The sequence below is a fragment of the Stegodyphus dumicola genome, chromosome 9 (assembly GCF_044657685.1).
Source record: "Stegodyphus dumicola isolate Sdum_Otavi_A_Nest chromosome 9, ASM4465768v1".
In the NCBI taxonomy this organism is placed as follows: Eukaryota; Metazoa; Arthropoda; class Arachnida; order Araneae; family Eresidae; genus Stegodyphus; species Stegodyphus dumicola.
In genome coordinates, this window is record NC_140776.1 from 9986923 (window position 1) to 10009810 (window position 22888).

General features: G+C 34.0%; 2 protein-coding genes across 7 annotated transcripts in view; both read left to right on the forward strand.

Moving 5' to 3' along the window:
• The first annotated feature begins 2473 nt into the window (after positions 1 to 2473).
• Positions 2474 to 11994, forward strand: LOC118182651 (uncharacterized). Its single transcript, XM_035352037.2, has 3 exons — positions 2474 to 2608; positions 9796 to 9836; positions 11670 to 11994. The coding sequence occupies exons 1-3, from the start codon at positions 2551 to 2553 to the stop codon at positions 11895 to 11897; spliced, it is 327 nt and encodes a 108-aa protein (XP_035207928.1). The 5' UTR covers positions 2474 to 2550; the 3' UTR covers positions 11898 to 11994.
• A 6963-nt stretch (positions 11995 to 18957) lies between these two features.
• LOC118182647 (cysteine-rich secretory protein 2-like) overlaps positions 18958 to 22888 on the forward strand; it is a 56737-nt gene continuing 52806 nt past the window's right edge. For all 6 annotated transcript variants that reach the window (XM_035352028.2, XM_035352030.2, XM_035352033.2 and 3 more), the window contains exon 1: positions 18958 to 19464. In XM_035352028.2, the coding sequence (XP_035207919.1) occupies positions 18970 to 19464 (495 nt within the window). In that variant the 5' untranslated portion in view covers positions 18958 to 18969. The remainder of the gene's footprint in view (positions 19465 to 22888) is intronic.

Consider the following 22888-nt stretch of genomic DNA (forward strand, 5'->3'; position numbering starts at 1 on the left):
AATGTTTTTCTGTGGCCCCTTTTTCCTTTTTTCAGTTGAAGCAATTTTTTAAGGGGAAAAGAAAAAGTATTTTCATTTAATAACGTAGTTGAGGAATACGTTTCTTAGAGATGGTTCAATATATTTGAGATATGAGCTGAAAATTCTCTTCAGTATTAATAAATCTTAATTTTTATATTAAAACACTCTTTGCTAGCACATTTTTCTTTATAGCGGAAAATTAATTTAAAGTTGCTTTATTTAAAAAGCATAGAGGCAGACCCAGAAGAAACACATCAGGTAGTTTTCATAACGTCACAAAAGTTAATTAGTTTTGATTAATTAAAGATATTCATATAATTCCCTTAATTTTATTGAGAAAAAGGAAAACAAAATTCTGTTAAAAAGTATTCTTAATTACCATTTCATGGATAATGTTTTTTTAAACAGCCATTTTCATGTGACTTATTTAATCTTTAAATTAACATTTTCTAATAAGAAAATTGAATGTAGGGCTATAACAAAAATTTAAGCTTATTGCTTGTACGCTGAGCAAAAATCAAAAACTTTTCATGTATCGACCTCTAATGTAACTGAATTTTTCCTAATCATGGTAACAGCAAAAGGAAATGAATACCGAAAAAGAGAAACATATTTAAAGTTTAGAACGCAGTATGAAAGGAAGTTTTTCAGGAAATGGTCGAGACAGCGTTAAAAATAACAATTCAGGAAATACTTAAGGCAAATTAAAAAATAACTTATCTTGGCATACCCGTTAAGCCTAAGCTTTATGATAGTTTTCTGTGTAGAAGCGATATCCTTTTTAATTGAATGTATGTTTTTTTTTTACTGTCAAGTTTATAAGGTATTTTCGCCCTCCTTTCTGCATGCTGATGTAACTGTTAGCCCACTCCAGCATCAAAATAACCTAATAAATCTACATTGCCGCCCGAACCAAAATAGGTCGTGGATGATGATTCTTCACCACTAGGATTTGGCGACTGGGTCCCCCAATCTCCAGTTGCTCTTTAAAAGGGGGAGTACATTTTCTCCCTCCTTTTTGCATGCTTTCATGGTGTAACGGTTAGCACACTCGGCGCGTATTCGAGAGATCCAGGTTCGAGTCCCGGCGAGGCCATTGCTCATTTTTCATGTTTCCTGCTTCAAAATAACCTAACATCTCTACAAGTTTACCACTCAGTGCGATTGAGGTTATAAGGTCTTTCTCCCACTTTCCTAGTGTGCCTTTGTGGTGTAGTGGTTCTGCACGCTGGGTCGGTATTCCAGAGCTCCGTGGTTCGATTCCCGGCGAAGACGTTACTAATTTTTCAATCTGTCTTGCTTCCAAATAAATCATAATGTCTCTACAGTGGCGCCCGAACTAAAAAGGGTCGTGGATGATGAATCTCCACACCCGGTATTTGGCGATTAGGTCCCCTAAAAACCCCAGTCTTCCTTTAAAAAGGGGAGTATATAAGGTATTTCTCCCACTTTCCCAGCGTGCCTTCGTGGTGTAGTGGTTCTGCACGCTGGGCCGGTGTTCCAGAGGTCCGTGGTTCGATTCCCGGCGAAGGCAGGTGCTAATTTTTCAATCTGTCTTCCTTCCAAATAAACCCTAATGTCTCTACAAGGTTAAAAAAAAAAATAAATAAAATAAAAGATGCGTTATTTTTATGCTTAAAAATATTCATGTTTGGTCATTATATTTTGTATTTAATCAATGAGCTTAAATTAAAAAAAAAAGTAATTTCTCTCATAAGCGGTAGTAGCTATCCATAGATGATCCCCTTTGAAAATGATCAGTATTTCTGAAGACATAGACACATATTGGTACTGAACATCAATTCGTTAAAAAGACCACCTACACAGAAGACCAAAGCCATTTAGAACCAACCGTCTGAGAGGGCATTCCCAATATTTAAAATTCATTTTAGTTTCACTTCGCACATTTATAATAGAAATATCTGATTTTTAAGAAATATTTATGATGTGTTACGTTGTGAAGCATTTAATAATTTAAAAATAATGGTAAAATTCAGATATTATTTTATACATTTAAAGTTTTCCTATGAAATGTTATCGATCTTTTCTAAAATTAATAAAAAATATTTCTTATGTCATATGAATCCACATGCAATAGGTACTTCAGCTGTAGAACTGTCCTGATTTAATGATCTTCCGTTCGTCGTTTAATAATGAATTCATAATTTAATATCAATTTTACGTAACTAAATATCTGACGAAAAGGAGTCCTGAAAGTACCTTTCAAACATCAAATTTCGTTAAAACAAAATTTGTTCAGCACGCTAACATTGAATAACGATAAACGATTACACTCATAGGAAAGAGCAGAAAGCACAATGGTTGCATTTCCTCGAATTTCGTCGGAAGGGAAAACCATCTTTTGAAATCCTTCCCCGTTTTCAGTGACTTTCACTGGGGAAAACGCAATTTTCCTTTGTATTCAGAGTGATATAAATACAACCTTCAATATGATCAAGACAGTACTCAGCGATTACCAATTCAGGAACAGTTGCAGTGAAAAAGATCTTTTCTTAAAACGTAATTACGATGAATTACTACTTCGTGATCACTATTTGCATAACTTTGTTTTTGCAGTTTATTGCAGGTAATATATATTTTCTTAAATTTTGAAAAATTAGCTAATTCAAATTTATTTCTTTTAAAATTTAAGGCTTTGAGAAGATATATCACTTAAAATCTTGATTAGTTTCACAAGTATTAGTGTATTATATCACAAGTATCAGTGTATCAAAATACTGTGTTAGTTGATGAGATTTTAAGAACGGAAATTTGATGCTGTAGGACGGATGTTTTCGTTGATGAGAATTTTAAGAACGGATGTTTGATGCTATAGGACGGATGCTTTCGTTGATGAGATTTTAAGAACGGATGTTTGATGCTGTAGGACGGATGTTTTCGTTGATGAGATTTTAAGAGCGGATGTTTGATGCCCGTAGGACGGATGTTTTCGTTGATGAGATTTAAAGCAGCTTCTGTTCGCTTAATACGAGAAGGGCAGGTTTACTTACCAGCTGAGTTGCTGTACCATCTGTTATATGACAAACAGAATTTGTACTCAATTGGTTGAGCATTCTATTGTCGCTAGAAGTCTCTATGGAATATTAAATTTTGTAGCAGAATTTATAAAGTTACATAGGAAGATGGGTATTTGTGACCTGTGGTTATTAAAGAGACTCTGTCGAGACTTTGACTGTGCCGAATGAGGAATTTAGCAATGTTTTATGCATTGCGATTCCAAGTTTACAGTAGTTTACACTAGAATTCAGTGGGAACTTGGATATAAGAAGTTATTCAAATGCATTTATACTGAACATTATCAACTGGGTATATTAATGTACATCGTATGTGCTGTTCATGCATTTGCAGAGTTCCTATGTAATATTTGCTTGTCACATTCATAGCAATCATTTTTGTGACTATTACTACACACTTATTTACAGTTCGCTTACAATTCAATTATGAATAGTCTGCCTGATAACTGAAGGTGACGCTGAGAAATACAAATCAGGTGCGTAGAGTTGAAAATTTATGTGTTCATTGAAAAACATGTGCGGTTCGCTTACACACAGAGCACCATTTTATATCTGATTAGCATTTTATACCGTTACTGGCACAGAACACTTGAAGATGCGACTAGAAAATACTAAGTTCATTATTCACCACTCAGCCGCCGGATCTGTGGTGAGAGCTTTTTTCCTTTATTAATTCTAGATTGCTTTTGGATTTTCGTTTTGCAGTTCATTGCCAGTTAGTCTATGAGAGTTTTAAGTTTAGTAGTAGCTTACTCTTTTGGAGTTGTTTCAGCCATACTTGGGCATTTTCAGCTGCATACGGTCAGAAATATACGTAGGTCTTTGGTGATGGATTACTGAAATTAACCTCTTCCTAACCTAATTTAGGCAGGACTACTGAAATTAACCTCTTCAGTCTAAGGAAAACCAATTCGGGACAACCGTCAAATGTTTTGTGCTCTTATCCTTTCGTCCACTGGTAGGCCAGTTTAGAGTAAATAAATCGAATGAAGAAGAAATGAAAGATTGCAATTATTGAACGCCATATATTTATTTTAAAGACTTGCATGAAATGAAGTAGTTTATGATTTATTTAGGAGCTGAAATTGATTAATATTAACAAATTAAATTTAACAGTAGTAAAATGTTAATTTTACTTAAAATATTATTGCAGGTTTTACTGTCAAATATTAATATTGTTACGGATGTGGTATTTAAATAGCTAATGTTAGTTGAATTATAAATTAAATTGTTTTATTCGCGTGACGAATATTAGGAGAAAGCTAAGCCGGAAAATTAAAAATACAAGAGCACGTGCATTTAACATTTAATAAATATCTCTTTTTGATTTCGAGAAAATATCAGAAAATTTTCGCGCATTTAAAAAGCTTATATAAGCGGCATGAAAAACCCTCAATTCGTTAGCTAGTTGGTTGTTGTTTTAAGAGTTTGTTTAGAAAGCTGCTCTTGTTGACTGTAGCGAATTCGCGGATTAGCTTTCTCTAGCTGTTTTGAATTAACCACTTGCGCTAAAAAGACGTGCCAGCACGTCGAGATGCTTTTGTCTCAAACCGCGAGCGACGTGAACACCACGTCGATAGGCATTTATCGCAAAAGAAAATAATGTGGTGCACACGTCGCCTAACAACGAGATTGTTTATTTCTCGAGTTACAGCTCTGGATTGCACTCGCAGACGCGGAGCAGCGTAAATGAGACGCTTTACCGCTTGTTATATTGTAGCGCACGGCACCGCAACCGTGAAGTTTAATCGTAGCGCAAGTGGTTAAATTTTGTTGAACGTTTGAGTAGTTAAAAGATAACTACTGTGAGATATTGTAATACTGTACGAATATCTGAGGAAATTGAAGCATTTTGTTTTATTTGTTGTGATAATAAATTTTGTTTATTTTTCATCGGACGTGTGCATTCAATTCCTGACGAACCGGTACGCGCGCTACAATATTATGTCATTGGAAGAAGAATAACATTGTGACATCTTAAAATAGGGAATAAAATATATTAAAAATGCTCTTCAAAATAAACTAAAAATTAGATTGAACTGTCAGTTTGGAATACACTTTTGTATAGCAGCCACGCATTTATAATCGCAAGGTCTAGTAAGTGGTAAAAATGTCTGATATACCACATTACTGATCCCAGATTTATTTTGTATCTTTCCATGTGGTTATTCAGCAAATCTACGCCTACATATGTTTGTTGTATCGTTTAACAACATTTGGGAAGTCTGCAGTAACTGTCTCTTTTTTCTTCCTATCGAATCTAGATATCTGTTCAATGGGGTGTTTCCCAGAATACGTAGACAACAGGAGCCATATTGTCTTTCCACACTAAATTACATATTTCAATTCTATCACAGTCTGCAACATATTCAATGCTTGTTCTCTTCGACTCTTTCTTTAGTCGCTCATCTGCAGGGAGCTTACGACCAGGAATTATGTTTCTAAGCACAGTTCTCAAACAAAGAATGCCCCCTCATCAGCTAAACTGAAGTGTAAAAGTTGTTGAAATACAATTTGAAATTTTGATTTCGAGGAATCTCTGTACAAAGTTTAATCACAACATTTTCACTGGCGTCCAGTTCTGCCTTCATTTACTGAGCGGTTGTGAGGTAGATTTTCTTGCCATGAATATACCTCGAAGTTACGAGCAAATCCACTGAGTCCACATAAAAATGGTTTGAAAACAATGACCCTCTAAATGAGCATTAATAAACAAAATCAAAGAATTTTCAATACATACTACATAATAAGAGACATAAAATTCATATTTTATGACTCTGAATAACAACAATGCGTGCAAATATCGAGCGGGTATTGCTGATATAAAAACAAACATGAAATAAAAGGTATTATGAAGTAATTAAAAATCCACTTTAAATTTTAACCCGATTCATATATATATCAAGCTTCACTCTAGAGTGAAGCCTAATAATATATATCAAGCTCCATAGTAATGCATATATGAATCAAACAGAAAAATTGAAACATTTCAATTTAAAACAATTCTCTGGTTAAATATTACAGATATATAGAGTAAAATTTTTAATATCGAATTTATAAATAATGTGTAACTCTAATATAGAATTTATAAATAACAAAAAGCTAGCTTGACAACTGAACAGAAATGTATTCTGTGTTCTTGGCACTCATGAAATAAAGAGTGCACTTTTATGCTGCCATCTACTAGGGAAAAGAAAAGCTAAACATTGATATGGATATATTAAGATAAAAATCAGCTCAGTAAACCGTCTGCTTTGTATCTTTTTCAATGCTAAATTCAGTAAAAATTGGTATGATTCATATAGGGTCTAGAACATTTCGCTGTCGCTATTTCACCGTGGCCGTTTCGCCGTTAAGACATATTTTTCTTTACATGACTACTTTAGCTTGCCGTATTATACTCGTATTAAATTTATTTACGAGTTTAATAATTCTGTTTACCTTTTGTATACTTAATAAAGGTTGCTTTTAATATATACACTGACTACCAATAAGTATTTGGACACCTATGCAAATGACGATATCTGCGGTCCTAAGGTACGTCACGGTCTCCGCCGATATATGTCGTGTAGGAAACAGCATCGGCTTTAGTCGCATGCAAGATGCCTCGCAGTTCGGAGCTTTCTGATTTCGAGAAAGGGATAATTATCGGGTATTACAAATGTGGCCGATCCTTAAGGGACATATCTAGCGATCTGAAGTACCCAAAATCGACAGTGGCCTATGTGATTAAGAAGTGGAAGGTGAGCGGTGATTGTCGGAATGTGCCCCGAGTCGGCAGACCAACGAAACTGGGAGATAGAGACCGACGAGTGCTGTCCAGAGAAATTCGGAAGAACCGCACCCAACTGATGGCCCTCATCCGCGAGGAGCTTCAACAGGCATCCGGGAGTATTGTTTCAATGAATACCATCCGTAAGGAAGCACATCTGCTCGGTTTTCATGGTCGCGCTGCTGCCCATAAGCCTTTGATCACAAAGTCCAACCGCGTTGCTCGGTTAATGTGGTGCAAAGCACATCGAAATTGGACCGTAGAGATCAGGGGAAACGGGTTCTTTGGAGTGACGAATCAAGGTTTACCCTTTACCGTTTGGATGGCAGGGTCTGGGTCTGGCGTCTACCTGGAGAACGTCTCCTGCCAGAATGCATTGTGCCAACAGTCAAGTTCGGCGGAGGTGGAATTATGGTCTGGGGGTGTTTCTCCTGGTATGGGCTGGGACCCTTGGTCCCCATTCATGGTAAGCTCAACTCCGATGCCTACTGCACTATTTTGGATGGCAATGGGCTTCCTACGTTTTGGCAGTTTTACGGGTTGGACCCCTATTACTTTCAGGACGACAATGCCAGTTGTCATGTTTCGACGTTAACCAAGGCTTGGTATGGTGCCAATGGAGTTCATCGAATGGACTGGCCTGCCCAGAGTCCAGACCTGAACCCTATCGAGAACCTCTGAGACGAGTTGCATCGCCGAATTCAGGGGTGCACTACCCGTGCAAAATCGGTGAATGAACTTCTATGTCTTCTCCAAGCCGAGTGGATGAAAATACTGTCATACAAAGACTTGTGGAAAGTATGCCCCGGAGGGTCCACGCTGTAATTACCTCTCGTGGAGGCTCTACCAACTGTTGATTTTGAATAAAGTTAGTTTTTCTTTTCTACCACAGGTGTCCAAATACTTATTGGTAGTCAGTGTATAATAGTTATTTACAAGTATGAGATATAAAGAAATTACAAATAGTTAGTTGGAAAATATGTCAGTATCAAAGAGAACTGGGGCTAAACTTCTGTTATAACCAGAAGTTATATTACCGATTTTAAAATTATGCGGGTACAATGTTTACACGATTTGTCAAAATTTCTTGAAAATTTCATCGGCTAGTTCAGAGAAATCACTCATACAAGCAGGAAATTAACATTTTTTATGAAATCTGAATGGAAAACGGAATTACTTTGGAATCTTGTCAGCATCTTGCTCTCTTAAAATTAATATGTCATGTGTAACGGTGTATTTGTATAAAACTGTACACAACATTTTATATATTATTTTAGATAAAATGTTTATTAAATTATTAAACTAAACAGTTATTAATTTAAATCAATATAATACGGCAAGATATAATACAGTCTTGTAAAGAAAAATATGTCTTGACGGCGAAACGGTCACGGCGAAATCCCCGTGGCGAATAGTCTCATTCCCTTCATATATGCATCACCACGCAGTGAACGGTTAATAATCTTTGAGTTGAGATTTCCCTTAGGGAAAGACGATTGTAAACTGTGGTGCCGAATGTGGTGGATAAGACAGGGAATGTGAAAACTATGAGACTTTTCTTTTCTAGAAACTGCTTCAAGAGAATAAAATTGTGTGACAGCACATGGTCGTTCAGCAGAATTCGGTTATTTGATAGAGCTTTTCCATGCCTAATGCACTAAATATTTTCAGAAATCTCCACATTATGCCTTTATAAAATATAGAGTCTACAGTCTATAAGGTATTTCTCCCGCCTTCTTGGCATGCCTTCGTGGTGTGGTGGTCTGCACGCTGGGCGCTATTCCAGAGGTCTGCGGTTCGATTACCGGCGAAAGCGTTGCTAATTTTTCACCTTTCCTACTTCCACAAAATACCTAATGTCTCTACAAGTCTACCTCTTTGGAACAAATTCTTTGTAAACTATATCTTTCCAAAGACAAAAAAATTCTCTCCGACGTGATCTTTATTCAAGACTTTTGTCATTGAAGTTTCTGTGGCCCTGGTGAGCCTTCACGTGAGGAATAAAGGAGCTTTTGAAGAATTTTAAGTTATATTTGACCGTTCTAAGGAAGTTACAATAGTTATAATAGTTTTGTTTTTAATAAAGGATAAGAGGGAGCTCAAATATTGAACTAAATTTGTAGTTGGAATTAACTGTTAGAGATGTAAGTGGCACAGAATGAGAAATCGGGTGATATTCCAAGTACGGTCAGGGAATGCAAGAGTTGTTTTGACCCGAAGCTGTCAAGGGAAATAATGGCTATGAATTAAAAATGAATAAGCTGCGTATTCAAAGAAGTAATTTGTGGATTATTCGACACCCTGCCGATTTTGTTTGGTTGCAGCCTACGTCTCAAATCCGTAATTATGTAATTAAAAAAACCCATAAGCTACCGTTCTGCGTATTTTTTATTATATGTAAAAATCATTTTAAAATATTTTACTTATGTAATCATCTTTATTAAATGCTAGAGTAAAAATGTAAAATAAATCTAATTAATATATTTAACCTCAGTTTTTTTTTAATCATGCTTTTAGGCATGAAATTCTCCTTTATTTATTATAATACTTTAAAAATTAATCGAACTTACCAAAGGTTTTAAAGCATTAATTAGGAGACAATTGTAAAAGGCCAACCCCTTATTGTCTGTTTTCAGCACCAAATAGTTTTCTGCTTGCAAATATTCCTTCGTTTTTTTAATCTATTAATTTACGTGAAAAATAAGAAAAACTGCACAAAAAAGTAACAGAATATAACGAAATTTTATGATTTTTACCTGCTTTCCACTATTGTAACAATTAAAACTCTAAAATTTAATTAGTTGATTAATGGGTTATTAAAATTAACAAATTTAAAATATACTGTCATAATGTACTTTTTATAATATAACTTATGGTATCATAAAGATGGGTAGATTTAGATCTTTGTGAGTTTTTACTTAACCCTAATAATTTAAGAGTATTTATGTTTTTATTTATTTATTTCAGTATTATGCAATGAAAAGCCACCAGAGCCCAAAGTAGGAGAGGTAAGGCCTTTTTCATATTTTTCCTTTGAATTTTAACATGTTTTACACAGTTATTATTTTTATGATATAATTCACCATAAATGTAATGATTGACACAATTTGACATGCGTTACACAATTATTAAATTTTCTGTTCCGTAGGTATTCCCGAAATAATATATTGTTACGAAATGTACAGGCGCGGTAAGATGGCTTCGCCGCAAAGCAGTTTTAGGGTTACCATAAAGTGGCAAGGGAAGGCAGGGTTGCCAAATTTGGCGAGAAATCGCCCATTTGGCGACAAAATTAGCGATATGCCATGGACAGATGGAGAACCTTCTGGAACGAATTCTTACCGGTTTAGCCCAGAATGTTCTCGAACACAAGCCAAAAACTACTTAAAGCCTGCTGCGAGTTGGTGTCTCGTCTAGCGAGTCAATCCCTGCGGAGTCGATCCGAGTTGACAGCCGGGCAGCGAGTGCCGAGTGGGTCTTCGAGTAGAGTCGGGAGCTGTACTCTGGTGCTTTGCAGTGAAGCTGTCTCCACCGTGATACCCTGATAACCTGGAGGCTGTGTCGATGATCGTGTCAGCTTGTTCATAGTAGTTCATCGACGACTGTAAAAGTGTTTTGGAGCTGTCTTGATTAGTACTGGTTAAATAAAGTGTGTTTCGATACTTCATCAAGTGTCGTCGTTATTCACTCCAAATCCACACGAACCCCGTACGAACGTGAAGGAAGGGAAAAAAAACGTAACAGCTGTTGTCAGAAGAAGAAAAACGTAACAATATTAAATATTGACCTAGGAATTACACTGCTTTACTTCACTTTACGCCTAATAACGTTTTTTATACATTTTAGATAGGTTTAATTATTTATTGAATATTTAGTTTATATATTGTAGAATCATCAGGTTTTCCTTTTTTGGGGGGGGAACAGAAGATGAGAACAATGAACAATGCCTTCGTCGGGACTCGAACCTGGACCTCTCGAATACGCATCAAGATACCTTATAATAAATACCTTGTGTAATTATATAAAATACCTTATAATACCTCATAAAATAAAATATGCGGTTGCCTTATCTGGGATTTCCAGATAATTATATTGATTCCCAAGATATTGGGAATTGTTGAGTAATTTAAAATTACGAATGTATTTATTTGTGTACATTTAAGAAATAAACGTGCTTGTTTTCCAAGTTCAAAATGCTAGGTCTAATATGGAAATAAAAAGCTCTGTTCTTTATAGTCCTTGTAAAAAACTATTCTTTGTAGCTGCATCTGCGTCTACATCAATAAATTTTTATAAATTTTTCTTGTATCTTTATCATCAACTTATGATGATGATTATCAGAAGCAGTCATTTTAACCACACAATATCTCATATTAATTTACCTTGCATAATTTAAGCCAGCATATGGAAACCTACGACATAATATATTTCATATATTTTACACGTTCTTTTACATTTTTATAATGTTCTTTTTGAAACACTATCCGCAAAAGATTTTACAAAAGATTTACATCTATTACAAAAGATTTTTTATATTTAAATTTAGAATGGAATAGTAAATTTAAAATTGCCCTTCTGAAGGTTAGTTAAATTATATAAGATAGGTATTAAGCTGTTTTGTTGTTTGACTTCTAAATTAAGAGATATTAAGCTGTTATCTAACTATACTAAATGTAAAGGTAGAACTAGCAAAGTTAAATTGGAATTATCATTTTGAATTATTTCTACCAAATGTAAAGTACAAATGAACCTATGATTTTTTTTAAAGTACACAATTAAATTTTGTTTGTATTCAAATGGTAAATTTAAGTCTGTATTTAAAACCAATATTCATTTTTTAGCCTCAATTCAAATTAGATGCAGTAGGTGGTGGAAACAACTTGCGCAACTTTCAGACGGCATTTAATGCTGGAGTTGGAACGAAAGTGTGGGAAAGTAAGAAGAAAGATATGAGTCTGGAAGTTGGAGCAACTTATGGCCGTGGAATCGCACGTGTCGATGGGCATACATTTAAAAGCCCACCCCAATACGGTCTAGGCACTACTTTTAGATGGGGCAAGAAGCGATGAAACCGATACCTCGTCTGCAATGCGAAGCCATCGGATTTATTCTGCAATCTTTGATATTTGTAAAAATAATATTAATAAACGTTGTTTCTTTGTTTTTTTTTTAGAAAAGTAAAGTTTTTTTTACAACATTTCGTACGCAACAGATAGGATTTCGTACGCAACAGATTTCGTACGCAACCACTCTACGCTAGGTGACAGCAGAATCCGGATACCCGGGCGGCTTTTATAGACTGTTCGGGTATAGTTCGGACCCCACAAATGTCTAACGCAACACCTTCTCGGCGTCCCACGAGGACCGCATCGAGAGTTTATTGGAAAAAAAAAAAAAAAATGGAAGTAGGATAATATGACCGTACAAGGCTAATGATTTACATTTGCCCTGTACAATGCAATTGATCATAAGTACAATTAGAAATACGCTTACATATTATGCTTGGTTTAAAATATACTGTTGCGTGCGTACTGATTCGTTATGAAATGACTGCACAAGTCCGATGAAAAATAAACAAAATTTATTATTATCACCACAAATAAAACAAATGCTTCAATTTCCTCAGTTATTCGTACAGTATTACAATATCTCACAGTAGTTATCTTTTAACTACTCAAACGTTCAAGAGAACTTAATTCAAAACAGCTAGAGAAAGCTAATTCGCGAATTCGCTACCGTCAATAAGAACAGTTTTCTAAACAAACTCTTAAAACAACAACTAACTGAATTGGATATTGCATTATATTTTTACTGCTGGCTTTAGCTACTAAGAGCTCTTACCAGTATATACCATAGGCCATAAACCATAGGCCATAGGCCATACCATAGGCCATAAAGTCAGTGGCGTAGCTAGGGTGGGGCAAGGGAGGACATCTGTCTTCGGGCGCAGCATTCAAGGGGCGCCAAATTGATGCTACGAAATTTTTTAATGAAAAGTTTTCCGTTCTTGGCACGCAGAAAAGGGCGCAAATTTTCAGTTGTCCCCGGGCGCTGGAAACTCTAGCTACGCTCTTGCAAAAAGTTAAAAATTTAAGAAGTTTCTTTAAAAATGCATCGAGCCCGAAGGCGAGATCAATAAATGAGAGAACTCATAAAATAAGTTTTGCTATATTGCATATCATGGCATATCGTGGGTGATTATATCAATGGCGAATGAAATGTGGAAATGAAAGTCTAAGCTTCTGGGTGAGTCTAGAAGAACAGAAACACGTGATCAGCGTCCGGCATTAGGATTGGTCGAGGAGTCAGAGTTCGAAAAATGAAGTTTTTTGTAGTTTTTGGAAATAAATAGAGTAACTAACTCAATTGAGAGGTTTTCCTCCTTTTTATAAGCTTTTTAAATCACGCGCGAGATTGTTCTAGCAATTTCTCGATATCAAAAAGAGATATTTATTTATTAAATGTTAAATGCACGTGCTCTGGTATTTTTAATTTTCCGGCTTAGCTTTCTTTTGATATTCGTCACACCCTGCACTGTACGGGGAACAAAATAATTTTATTTATAATTCTACTAACATTAACTATTTAATTACCAAATGCGTAACAATACGTACATACGTTGGGCTCCTGACAATTAAACACCGAACATTTAACATAGACTTAACCAAAAAACATATTACGCTTCGTTCAACAAATACTTACATATACTGTGCACTTCGTAGTTGAACATTGAATATAAGCTCAACGGGAATTTATACACGTGACCGTAAAACCTACACATTAATTTAGAAGTCAAACAACGAAAATCAGACTTGTATTTCTAAATTTTTACAGGACTAGTTTCGATGGTTTTAGCGAACTACCAACCTCAGCTGCCTAAGTGCAAATGGTGTTTAATGTTTAAACGCACACTAAATATACACTTACATATTATACGCACTTACGTGTCGTACGTTGGTTACCTGCTGATAATATATATGTATATATATAAACGCTTGCGAAATAGCTTACAGTATCTTACATAGCAGTTTTTTACAGATACTTATAAATATTAATACACTATACTTTACAACATATTACATAGCAGGTATTTAGCAGTTACATACAGATATGCTTTTGCATATCGGCATCTGTGAGTTCTAATTTGGAATTTGTTTTATTATCGATTTCATATTTTGTAACACTAACGAGTTTTTGATTAAGAAACTCGACGATTTCAAAGTGAGGAATGGTAACACTGTAAGAAAAAAAAAAAAAAAAAAAAAAAAAACTATATTGCTGTTGAATTGAATTTTATGGTTTAAGTGCGAAGAACATGATATTTAGTAAATAAAGGTAACCAACAAAACGTTAATAAAACACCCCTTTGGGCGTAATATAAAATCTGAAAGCTTTCAGATTTTCGTTAGTCCAAAGAGGCAATTTGCCCAGAAGGATTAATTTCGTTTTGGCATTTTGCATCGATTCACGATAAGCGTTGTTTCACTTTTCAAATTGTTGCACCGAATATTATCGACCTGTATTATATTTAAAAAATTAAATAATGAAGAATCTGCAAGAATGCCTGTATGTTTGTCGCATTGTGATAAAACAACGGTCATCAAAATTTGAATAACGTGATTTTCCATAGAATATGGGCATGTGGGAGCCCTAATTTGAATTTGAAATTTGTTTTGTTATCGATTTTATATTTTATAATACTTCAACTAATTTTTGATTAACAAACTAAACAATTTCAAAGCGAGCAATCGCAACACTGAACAACAACAAAAAATTTAAAAAAAAAAAAAAAAAAAAAAATCTCCAGCGCGCGAGACTCTGTATTTGAAATTCTAAAGATAGGCTCATTTTAAAGTTATTTTGCGATATTGGTGTTGAACTGAATTTAATGGTTTAAGTGCGAAGAACGTGATTTTTAATAAATAAAGGTAACACACAAAATGTTAAAAAAACGCCGCTTTGGACGTAATTTAATAATTTAAAATCTGAAGCCTTTCAGATTTTTATTTATTTATTTATTATTATTATGTTAAATAATTGATTTAATATTTGAAGTGCACCTTTCGTTGTTACTTTTTAAAAAAATTATTACTTTTAGTACCTTTATGTCTTAAGTCTTACGTTACTAGAAGTAATTTAAAACTTGAAGGCTTAGGTGCGAGGCACGTTCAACAGGCTCGTAGGCTGGGAAAGCCACATGCTGTGTGTAGCGATGTGTGGAAGCGCATAACTTTCCTGACATATCATTGAATAGTTCTTAATTGAGAAAAAAATTTCTCGTGATAAGCGAGGATGAGCCTTGCGTATATACATGACGTCGAGCTAGTCACTTCATTAGCTGGAGATGTTGGGATGCAATAATGTGAATGCAATAATGTTAAAAAGTGCATATCTCAGTTGTCGCATGCTACTGTCACGGCTTCCCTGGTGCTCAAATGGAAGGAGGATGGGGTGGAAAGTACGTCTTCGATGAGCAAATTTTTGCGAAGTTCTGTGAGTGAACTCGCTAATCATACTATAGAAATGATCTTATGAATACTTATAGAAATGATCTTATTTTAAAACTTGAAGCGAACAGCTCCGTTTCACGCCTAACATGCGCCGCTCGTTTCCAAGAAAATTACTTTCGTGTTTCAAAAGTTACTATGGCAACATCTACGAAAACAATGTAATTCGAGGTGCTCGTTCCGATATTTGAAGCTTTAAGATTAGTGCTTTCATACAAATCTCTTAGCTTAAAAGTAAATTATAAGCTCTTCTTTTAAATCTTCTGTATAGACAGACAAAGATCTCAATATGTATAGTTCTGGTATCGCAACAAAGCCCAAGCAACAGATGCCGGTGTGTTTTAATTATTGCTGCAAAGTGCCAACGCCTGGTATGTTCATAAATCCTCTGGATGACTACGACAAAATCCGACTTTTTAAAGGTTATGAGCCATACTGGAGGTGGTCGAAAGACCCAAAAGGTAAAATCGAATTTCAGATAGAGTGCATTCATTGGCCAAATTCAGAATATGACTATTATGCCGGAAGATTTTCTCGTGGATTAAATTTAGCGCAAAATCCAGATTACGGTAGGTCTGAAGATACAGTTTTGAATCTAGAAGGGCATGGCCCCAGGAACGTTTAAAGTATGCGCACATAAAAAAAAAGAAGCAAAGTCCTGTTCATGATTATTTGTAAAATTAAAATGCCTGCAATGAGCGTTTGATATTCAATTTTTGGATCAAAGCCTAATTTAAATTGCTAAACTTCGTAATATGAATACCGTATCGTAAAATAAATGCACTTTCTGTAATTTATCTCTTATTGGATTATTTGATAATTTATCAAAATGAATTTCAAATTGAAAGGAAATTGTTTTTCTTTTCAGAAGAGAATGTATTTCTTTATTATTTTTAATTACAAATGAGAAGCAAATTCAGTTATTCGTTAAAACTGACACTGCACACGTTTTTAACGACATGTGAAATTTGCATGTTACAGAATAAGCGAGAGTTGATTATTTTCAGTTGCTAAGCGCAATAGCTGTTTTAACTACTCACACTGAGTGAAAGCAATTTTGCCATTACATCGATGTCAGATCCTATAAAAAAGATCAATACAGAGATCTAGTATCATCAACGTTTGTTCTGTTCTTTGAAATGATTTTAACATCTTCCTTTTAACATGCATTATCAGAACTGCAAGTTTTCCTCTCTAAGCTTTCCTTATTTCATGAATTTTCATTGATAATGATTTTTGATGGAAGCCCTCTTGTAAGAAAATTAATAATTTCACAATAAGTTCACTTCGCTTTCTTCATCTTTGGATTACAAAACGTTAGAAATGATGGTACTATTCCGTTTTGAGGACCGTAAAAAATTGCAGCGAAAATGTATGCGCAAAAGCGCCAAATCTAGCAAACCCGCTCATTTAACAGCGCGCCAAATCTAGCGTACGCGCTGATTTCATTGCGTAAGTTTATATAGTTCTACATTTCTTAAGACTCCATTGAAATACTACTTTAATTTTTAAATCCTTTTTTAATATCCTATGGATTTAACAATTTGGGAATTGCCCTTGACGAAAAGTCGACAATAAAATTTTGGGTAAAGTGCAGAATCACCCACTGTTTGACGCGTTTTTAAGAATTGCACATACTTGATATTCATGTGCACATCGACCTATTTTCACTTAAAAAAAAAAAAAAAAAAAAAAAAAAAAAAAAAAATCCTAGAATTGCACAAATATGGCACTGCGCACACCCTTGGCTTTATCTATGTACACATCGACCTATTTTCACTTAAAAAGTAAAAGAAAATTGACAAAAATCCAATTGTTTTTACCCTTGTAAAAAGCGACAAACAAATAAGTGAGCGATTCTGCACTTTACCGAGAATATTTTCAAAGAAAAGGCATCATTCATTATAGAAAATTACGCTTGAACAACCAACGAGATGAAATTAGGCTTTTTATTCCTTCTTATTTATTCTTACATATCGTGATTCTTACATATCGTGTGAAGGGAACCTTCGACAATAGTTAAAGATGTTTTTTGCACTGCGTTTTGTCGGTGTATCAGATAAGCAATATATTCATATCAAAACTTAAAACTAAAAGTTTGACAGGTAAAATAAATGATGTTATGATAAAATGTCGTATTTGTTATTTAATAAATTTATTTCAACATTTTCAGTGCAGTAACTATGTTAAGTGAATAGTGGTACAAGGTCTGTAAAATATAATTAAAAACTTCGTATTATGGACCTTTCTATTTATTGGAACAAAAATTATATTTTGTTTACAAACGATCAACTTGAAGTAACACTTCACTTAAAGCTCGTTGCTGTATAAAAAATGGAATCAGCAGGGGGTCATTTGTTGTCCACATCAGATTTTATTCCCTTCCTCGTACGAAGTAAATGAAGTATTGTAATCACCAAAAAATAGAAATATACATTTTGACCGTTCTCGAATCCATTTTGATTATTTTTGTGTGACATCTGTACCTACTGGCAGAATAAAGGATTCTTTATTCCAAGGCGAATTTTAAATGGATTTTTTTCGTGACGTCTGTACGTACGTACGTATCTCGCATAACGCAAAAGGTATTAGCCGTAGAACTTTGAAATTTTATATATGGGATTGCTTTAACATCTAGTTGTGCATCTCCCTTTTTTATTGCAATCTGCAGTACCAAACGTATATATGTAATAAGGTAAGGGGGTTGATATATATCCTTTTACCCTGCTTAAAAGTCCTTACTCGGTCTTTACTTTTGCAATCGTTGGTCGTAGTCATATGTTTTCAATTTATAGAAGTATTTTAAATGACAAAAATATTAATATTTCGGTATATCAAATTAAAAAACAATTTTGAACAAGTAACGAAATCTAACCTTTAAGACGTCTCCCAGTTCCTATACTTTTATTTCGAAAAGATTTTACTCGTTATGAAAGAATAAAATTAGAAGTTTGACTCCCTTACGACAAAAATCCGGAACATTTAATTTCAAAATTTGCAGTTTTTGATGTCATTTTCAACTTGCCTTGAAGAACCGGTTAATTAAATTACAATAATTCGGGGAAATAGCTTTGAATGAAGTGCAGTAAAAAATATATATAATTTAATAGGCTGTACAAGAAAGTCATATAGTGTCGACATCAAAATTTTCATTTTATATTCGTAGAGGCATTAGGTTATTTTGAAGTGTGAAAAATGAATAATGTCCTCGCCGGGACTCGAACCCGCACCTGTGGAATACGCGCCGAGTGTGCTACCGTTTCACCACGAAGGCATGCAGAAAGGAGGGAGGAAATACTTTATATATTCATTAAAATTTGAATTATTATTATTCGTTAAAAGTATGAATAAAAGAGAAAATGTATGTATGAAACTAGAATTAACAGTAGGCTCTACAGAAATCTTTTTTATTTCTTTTTAAAAGGTTTGACAAAAAAAAAGTTAAACAAATATTAAAAGAAAATAGTAAAGTATATTTAGTGAAATTTAAAATAAAATATGAAACCAAACTGCATAAATAATTAAGAATTTCATCACAAAAAATTTCTAAACACGATCTTCACTTCCGTGTTCTACAATGCGGATATCCGGTGGATAAAAACCGAAGTCTTAGCAAGCCATTTTAGGTGATGTTATGCTTGCAGACAGTCATTCAAGGGAAGATACTTTCAAACGTTTACAAACTATGCGGCTTTCTGCATTAGAAAATGTATTAGTCTATGTAATTGGAGGTGTTTATACTCTTCACTGGTTGACGAATCATTGCTATTGTTTGCAGAAGCACAATATAAATAAAAACAATAAAAGTGTATTATCAGAATCCGTCATAAATAACAGTCAACAGGCAGACGGGAAGAACGATCCATTTTATAGTGAAATATTCGAGAACAGGGCTACATATTTTCCTGAATGGATTAATAGTGAATATGAACTTTTAATTTCAGAACCACTGGTAGAGGATTCACCTATTGATATATTTAAGACTAACGTTTCTTCTATTACCGGACTTAACCTCAAGAGAGATGTCCGCGAACGGGGTTTAACTCATGAAGAAGAGATGAAGCTTCTTTTTCTTCATAATTTATATCGGGGAAATGTAACACCACCTGCTGCTAACATGGCCTTCATGGTAAGTTGTTAAAAATGCCTATTTTCTCGATACATATCAAGTTTAATTAAAAACTGTGAATTCTGAGGCGAACATTCACGTTTCCTGATAATTTTGGTTTTCCGCGGCGATGAGGATTTATGTACTCCAAAACAGTGGTCGCTTTCACAATAGATCATCTTTGAAGGGAGGTCACAAAGTGAGGGTGCACTGTTACATACATACATAAATTATATTTTATCTTTACATTATTAAATTGTAGCAGTTTTTCTTTACGAAGATATTCATTTTAATAATAAAAATCAAGCTGACAAATAACCTTTGACTTGTATAGAGAAATTCAAGTGCCTAAACTATGAGTGAAATTATAATTTTTATGAATACCTTAAAATTATAAAGTCAATTATTTGAAAAAGAAATGATGAACAATATTATTTAAGAAAAAATAAACTCATTGTTTTCTCTGAAAACGATGAAGATATCGGGATATCGATAATTCTCAAATAAACAGTAAAGAGATTAAAAGCAAAGAATAAGATTTTTGGCAATCTTACCATTACAATTTTAATTACTAAAAATATAATTTTTTAAAGAAAGTACCCCAGATTCCAGCGTATAACGCACACCTATAATTTCAAAATACATTAAAAAATTTTTAGGTATATGTGCCATATAACGCGCACCATTTTCTCTAAGAAGAAACCCGAGAGATACATATGCGATGCTCTTATCTTTTAAAGGCATTCATTTGAAGATTTTTTCCCAAACTGAACTGACAAGCGATAAAGCGGAATAATATGTGTGTGAGGGAGTAAATAACTTTGAAATGGTGGTGGGTGGCATCTAATGCAGGTGTGCACAAGAATGTTATTCTAGGGTTTCTAGAAAACAGGGATATAATTTCGGGTAAGATGAATTTCTGGAATTAGGAATCAGACGTTTTCTCTGAATGAATGCACAATGATTAATATGCTTTACGTAAAGGAAATTATTCGATAATTAAAAATTATCCGATAATGAAAATTTTTAAAACAAACAGCATTTAGGTTGCATGTAGAAATCTAATATATGTATGCTCTTCTTTTCCTTATTTTTAAATGCATCATTTTTATATCCGGCGTATAACATGCACACGTAAATTTCTATCTTATTTTTTGTATAAAAAGCACGCCGGAATATACTGTATATAAAACCCGTAACACATTATCGACTTCCAGAATAGATACTTATGCATGTTTAAAGATTTTTGAAAGCTGGTTTCTTAATTTAAATAAATACGCAGAAAAGATGGAAACTCTGTAAAAGAACCACTCACAGTTCTAGATGATTTGGAATATTTTGACCCATTTTACCGTAGAAGTGGTCATCTTCGAAAGGTGATATTCAGTACCGAAGTTTATGTTCTTCAAAATATTGGTTATTTTCAGAAGTGGTAGTCTCAGTGGGTTGACTTTGAACCATACGAAATGTAATCAATATGTAATTCAAAACATTTTATTGAAGTTTTAATTCTAGTTTATGTTTCATGAATGAAATATTGCGCAGTTTATTGAAGGATTTGAGAAAACTGACACATAGCAAATAATCAAATCAGAATCATAACTGCTTTACGTGCATCCTCAGTGATACCGGCATTTGGCTTCACTGAAAAAGCCAAAGTGCTATGAGAAAGAGGTCTTTTCTTAATTTAAATGCCTGCCCCCGGTACGTTATATCTGGATTTATGTCCTTTTAATATCTTGAGCTCATTTCAAAATGCATCTTCTTACAGACATCGCAAAAAATATTCTAGGCCGTAAATCTACGGACTTGCCGGTCACAGGTTTAAGAAACTAAGCACGGTTTCACACAGTTTGGGTCTTGTAGGGAAGTGGTCTTCTTAGAGAGGTGATGATCAGCATTTTTGCATACTTATGTTCTTAGAAATATTGCTTGTTTCTAGACGTGATTTCCCTACAGGTATTTTCCCATGATTTCGAAGTACAGTGAAACGTGTATAGAGGTTTCAGTGTGAATTTTTTTTTTTTTTTTTTTTTTTTTTTTTTTAAGAACGCACTCATATTTCAAATGACTCAGCTTCTGTGTTGGATCTTCATAGGCAGTGGTTACCTTATAAAAGTGAAATGCTTGATACCTATTTTTATTTAATTAGAGGAGATACTGATAACTTTCTTAACTAAGTGCCATGAGATGTTTCATTGCAGATGTATATATAACCCTTTTAATGAAACTTCAGTTGTTCTCGGCAGATTTAGTTTTTAGAATTTTAAGTGTATTTTTAATTAAATACTTTGTTAGCTTTCTAAACGACACTTTGTTTACTCTCGGCAGCTTTTTGTTGAGTATTTATAGCGTATTATATATTTTTTAAATAAAATCTTCTTTAGTTCTCGCCAGCGTTTTATGGGTATTTTTTAAAAGCTCTTTAATTAAAACTGCGTTTGTTTTCTGCAGTCTTTTGTTTTGAGTATTTTTCTGTGTATTTTTGGGCAATTATTTTGATTCGAAAAAAAGCCAATTTAATACGCTTTTGAGTCGCCCTTATTTTAGGCTTTAAATGCTGACCAAATAAAAGATTTTCATTCTGAAAAATGTTTCTTTCATCTTTCAGGGTTTCCCTTTGATGTATGTGATTTTAATAGGTTCGTTTGGCCTACTTAATTCTTTATATTATGAATTAATTGAAATCGTATTTGATATACAAATCAAAGCTTTAATATTCTGGATACAAAAATTCTAGTCAGTAAACTATCTATTGGGTTTTTGTAAGTTAAAATACAAAATTCAGCGTACCTTAATGTGCAAAATTTAAAGAAATATGTGTAATTAACATTTTTGTGATTTTATCTAGAAATTCAGAAACGTGCTATATTATGTATGTGTAAACGTATGCAATAAGGAACTATTACTCATCCAAATCATCAGATTTTGCCTTTTAATTTTCCCTAATCTTAATCCCCAGTCGTCCTTTAAAAAGAGGGAGTATATAAGGTATTTTCTGACTTTCTCTCTGAAGGGTGAGGCAAATTTGAAAAAGAAAGCATCCCATTCAAGGGAATGTAAGGGTTGTCTGTCGCTAACATCCAGATCATTTAAGATTATTAAATCAATAGACCAGAAATAACGAATGCTGCCTCGTAACTAACAGTTCTGTAACCCCAAATAATGTGGAGGAAAAATCTTCTTCTAACCTTTCTAAGAAGCTTATTTTTTTTGCCTGAAAGAACTCCCACAGACTCTTGAGGCATAGAAATGAGTGGTACAATCGCTTGATTAAAATCAATTTGAGAACATCACTTTTTACCCCATAAGTGTTCTTTGAAATTTCCAGCAAGCCTATAAGAACTTGTTCACTTTTACTGGAGATATAAGAAATATATTATTTTCCACTGCAATTTATTATCCACAATAATTCCTAAATATTTAATCCACTGAATTTCTTCAA

Bases quoted from the DNA above. Each gene is read 5' to 3' on its own strand.
- LOC118182651 (XM_035352037.2), top strand. From the start codon at position 2,551: ATGAATTACTACTTCGTGATCACTATTTGCATAACTTTGTTTTTGCAG. The intron at 2,609-9,795 runs GTAATATATATT...TATTTATTTCAG, and splicing joins GTTTTTGCAGTTTATTGCAG to TATTATGCAATGAAAAGCCA. The intron at 9,837-11,669 runs GTAAGGCCTTTT...TTCATTTTTTAG, and splicing joins CAGAGCCCAAAGTAGGAGAG to CCTCAATTCAAATTAGATGC.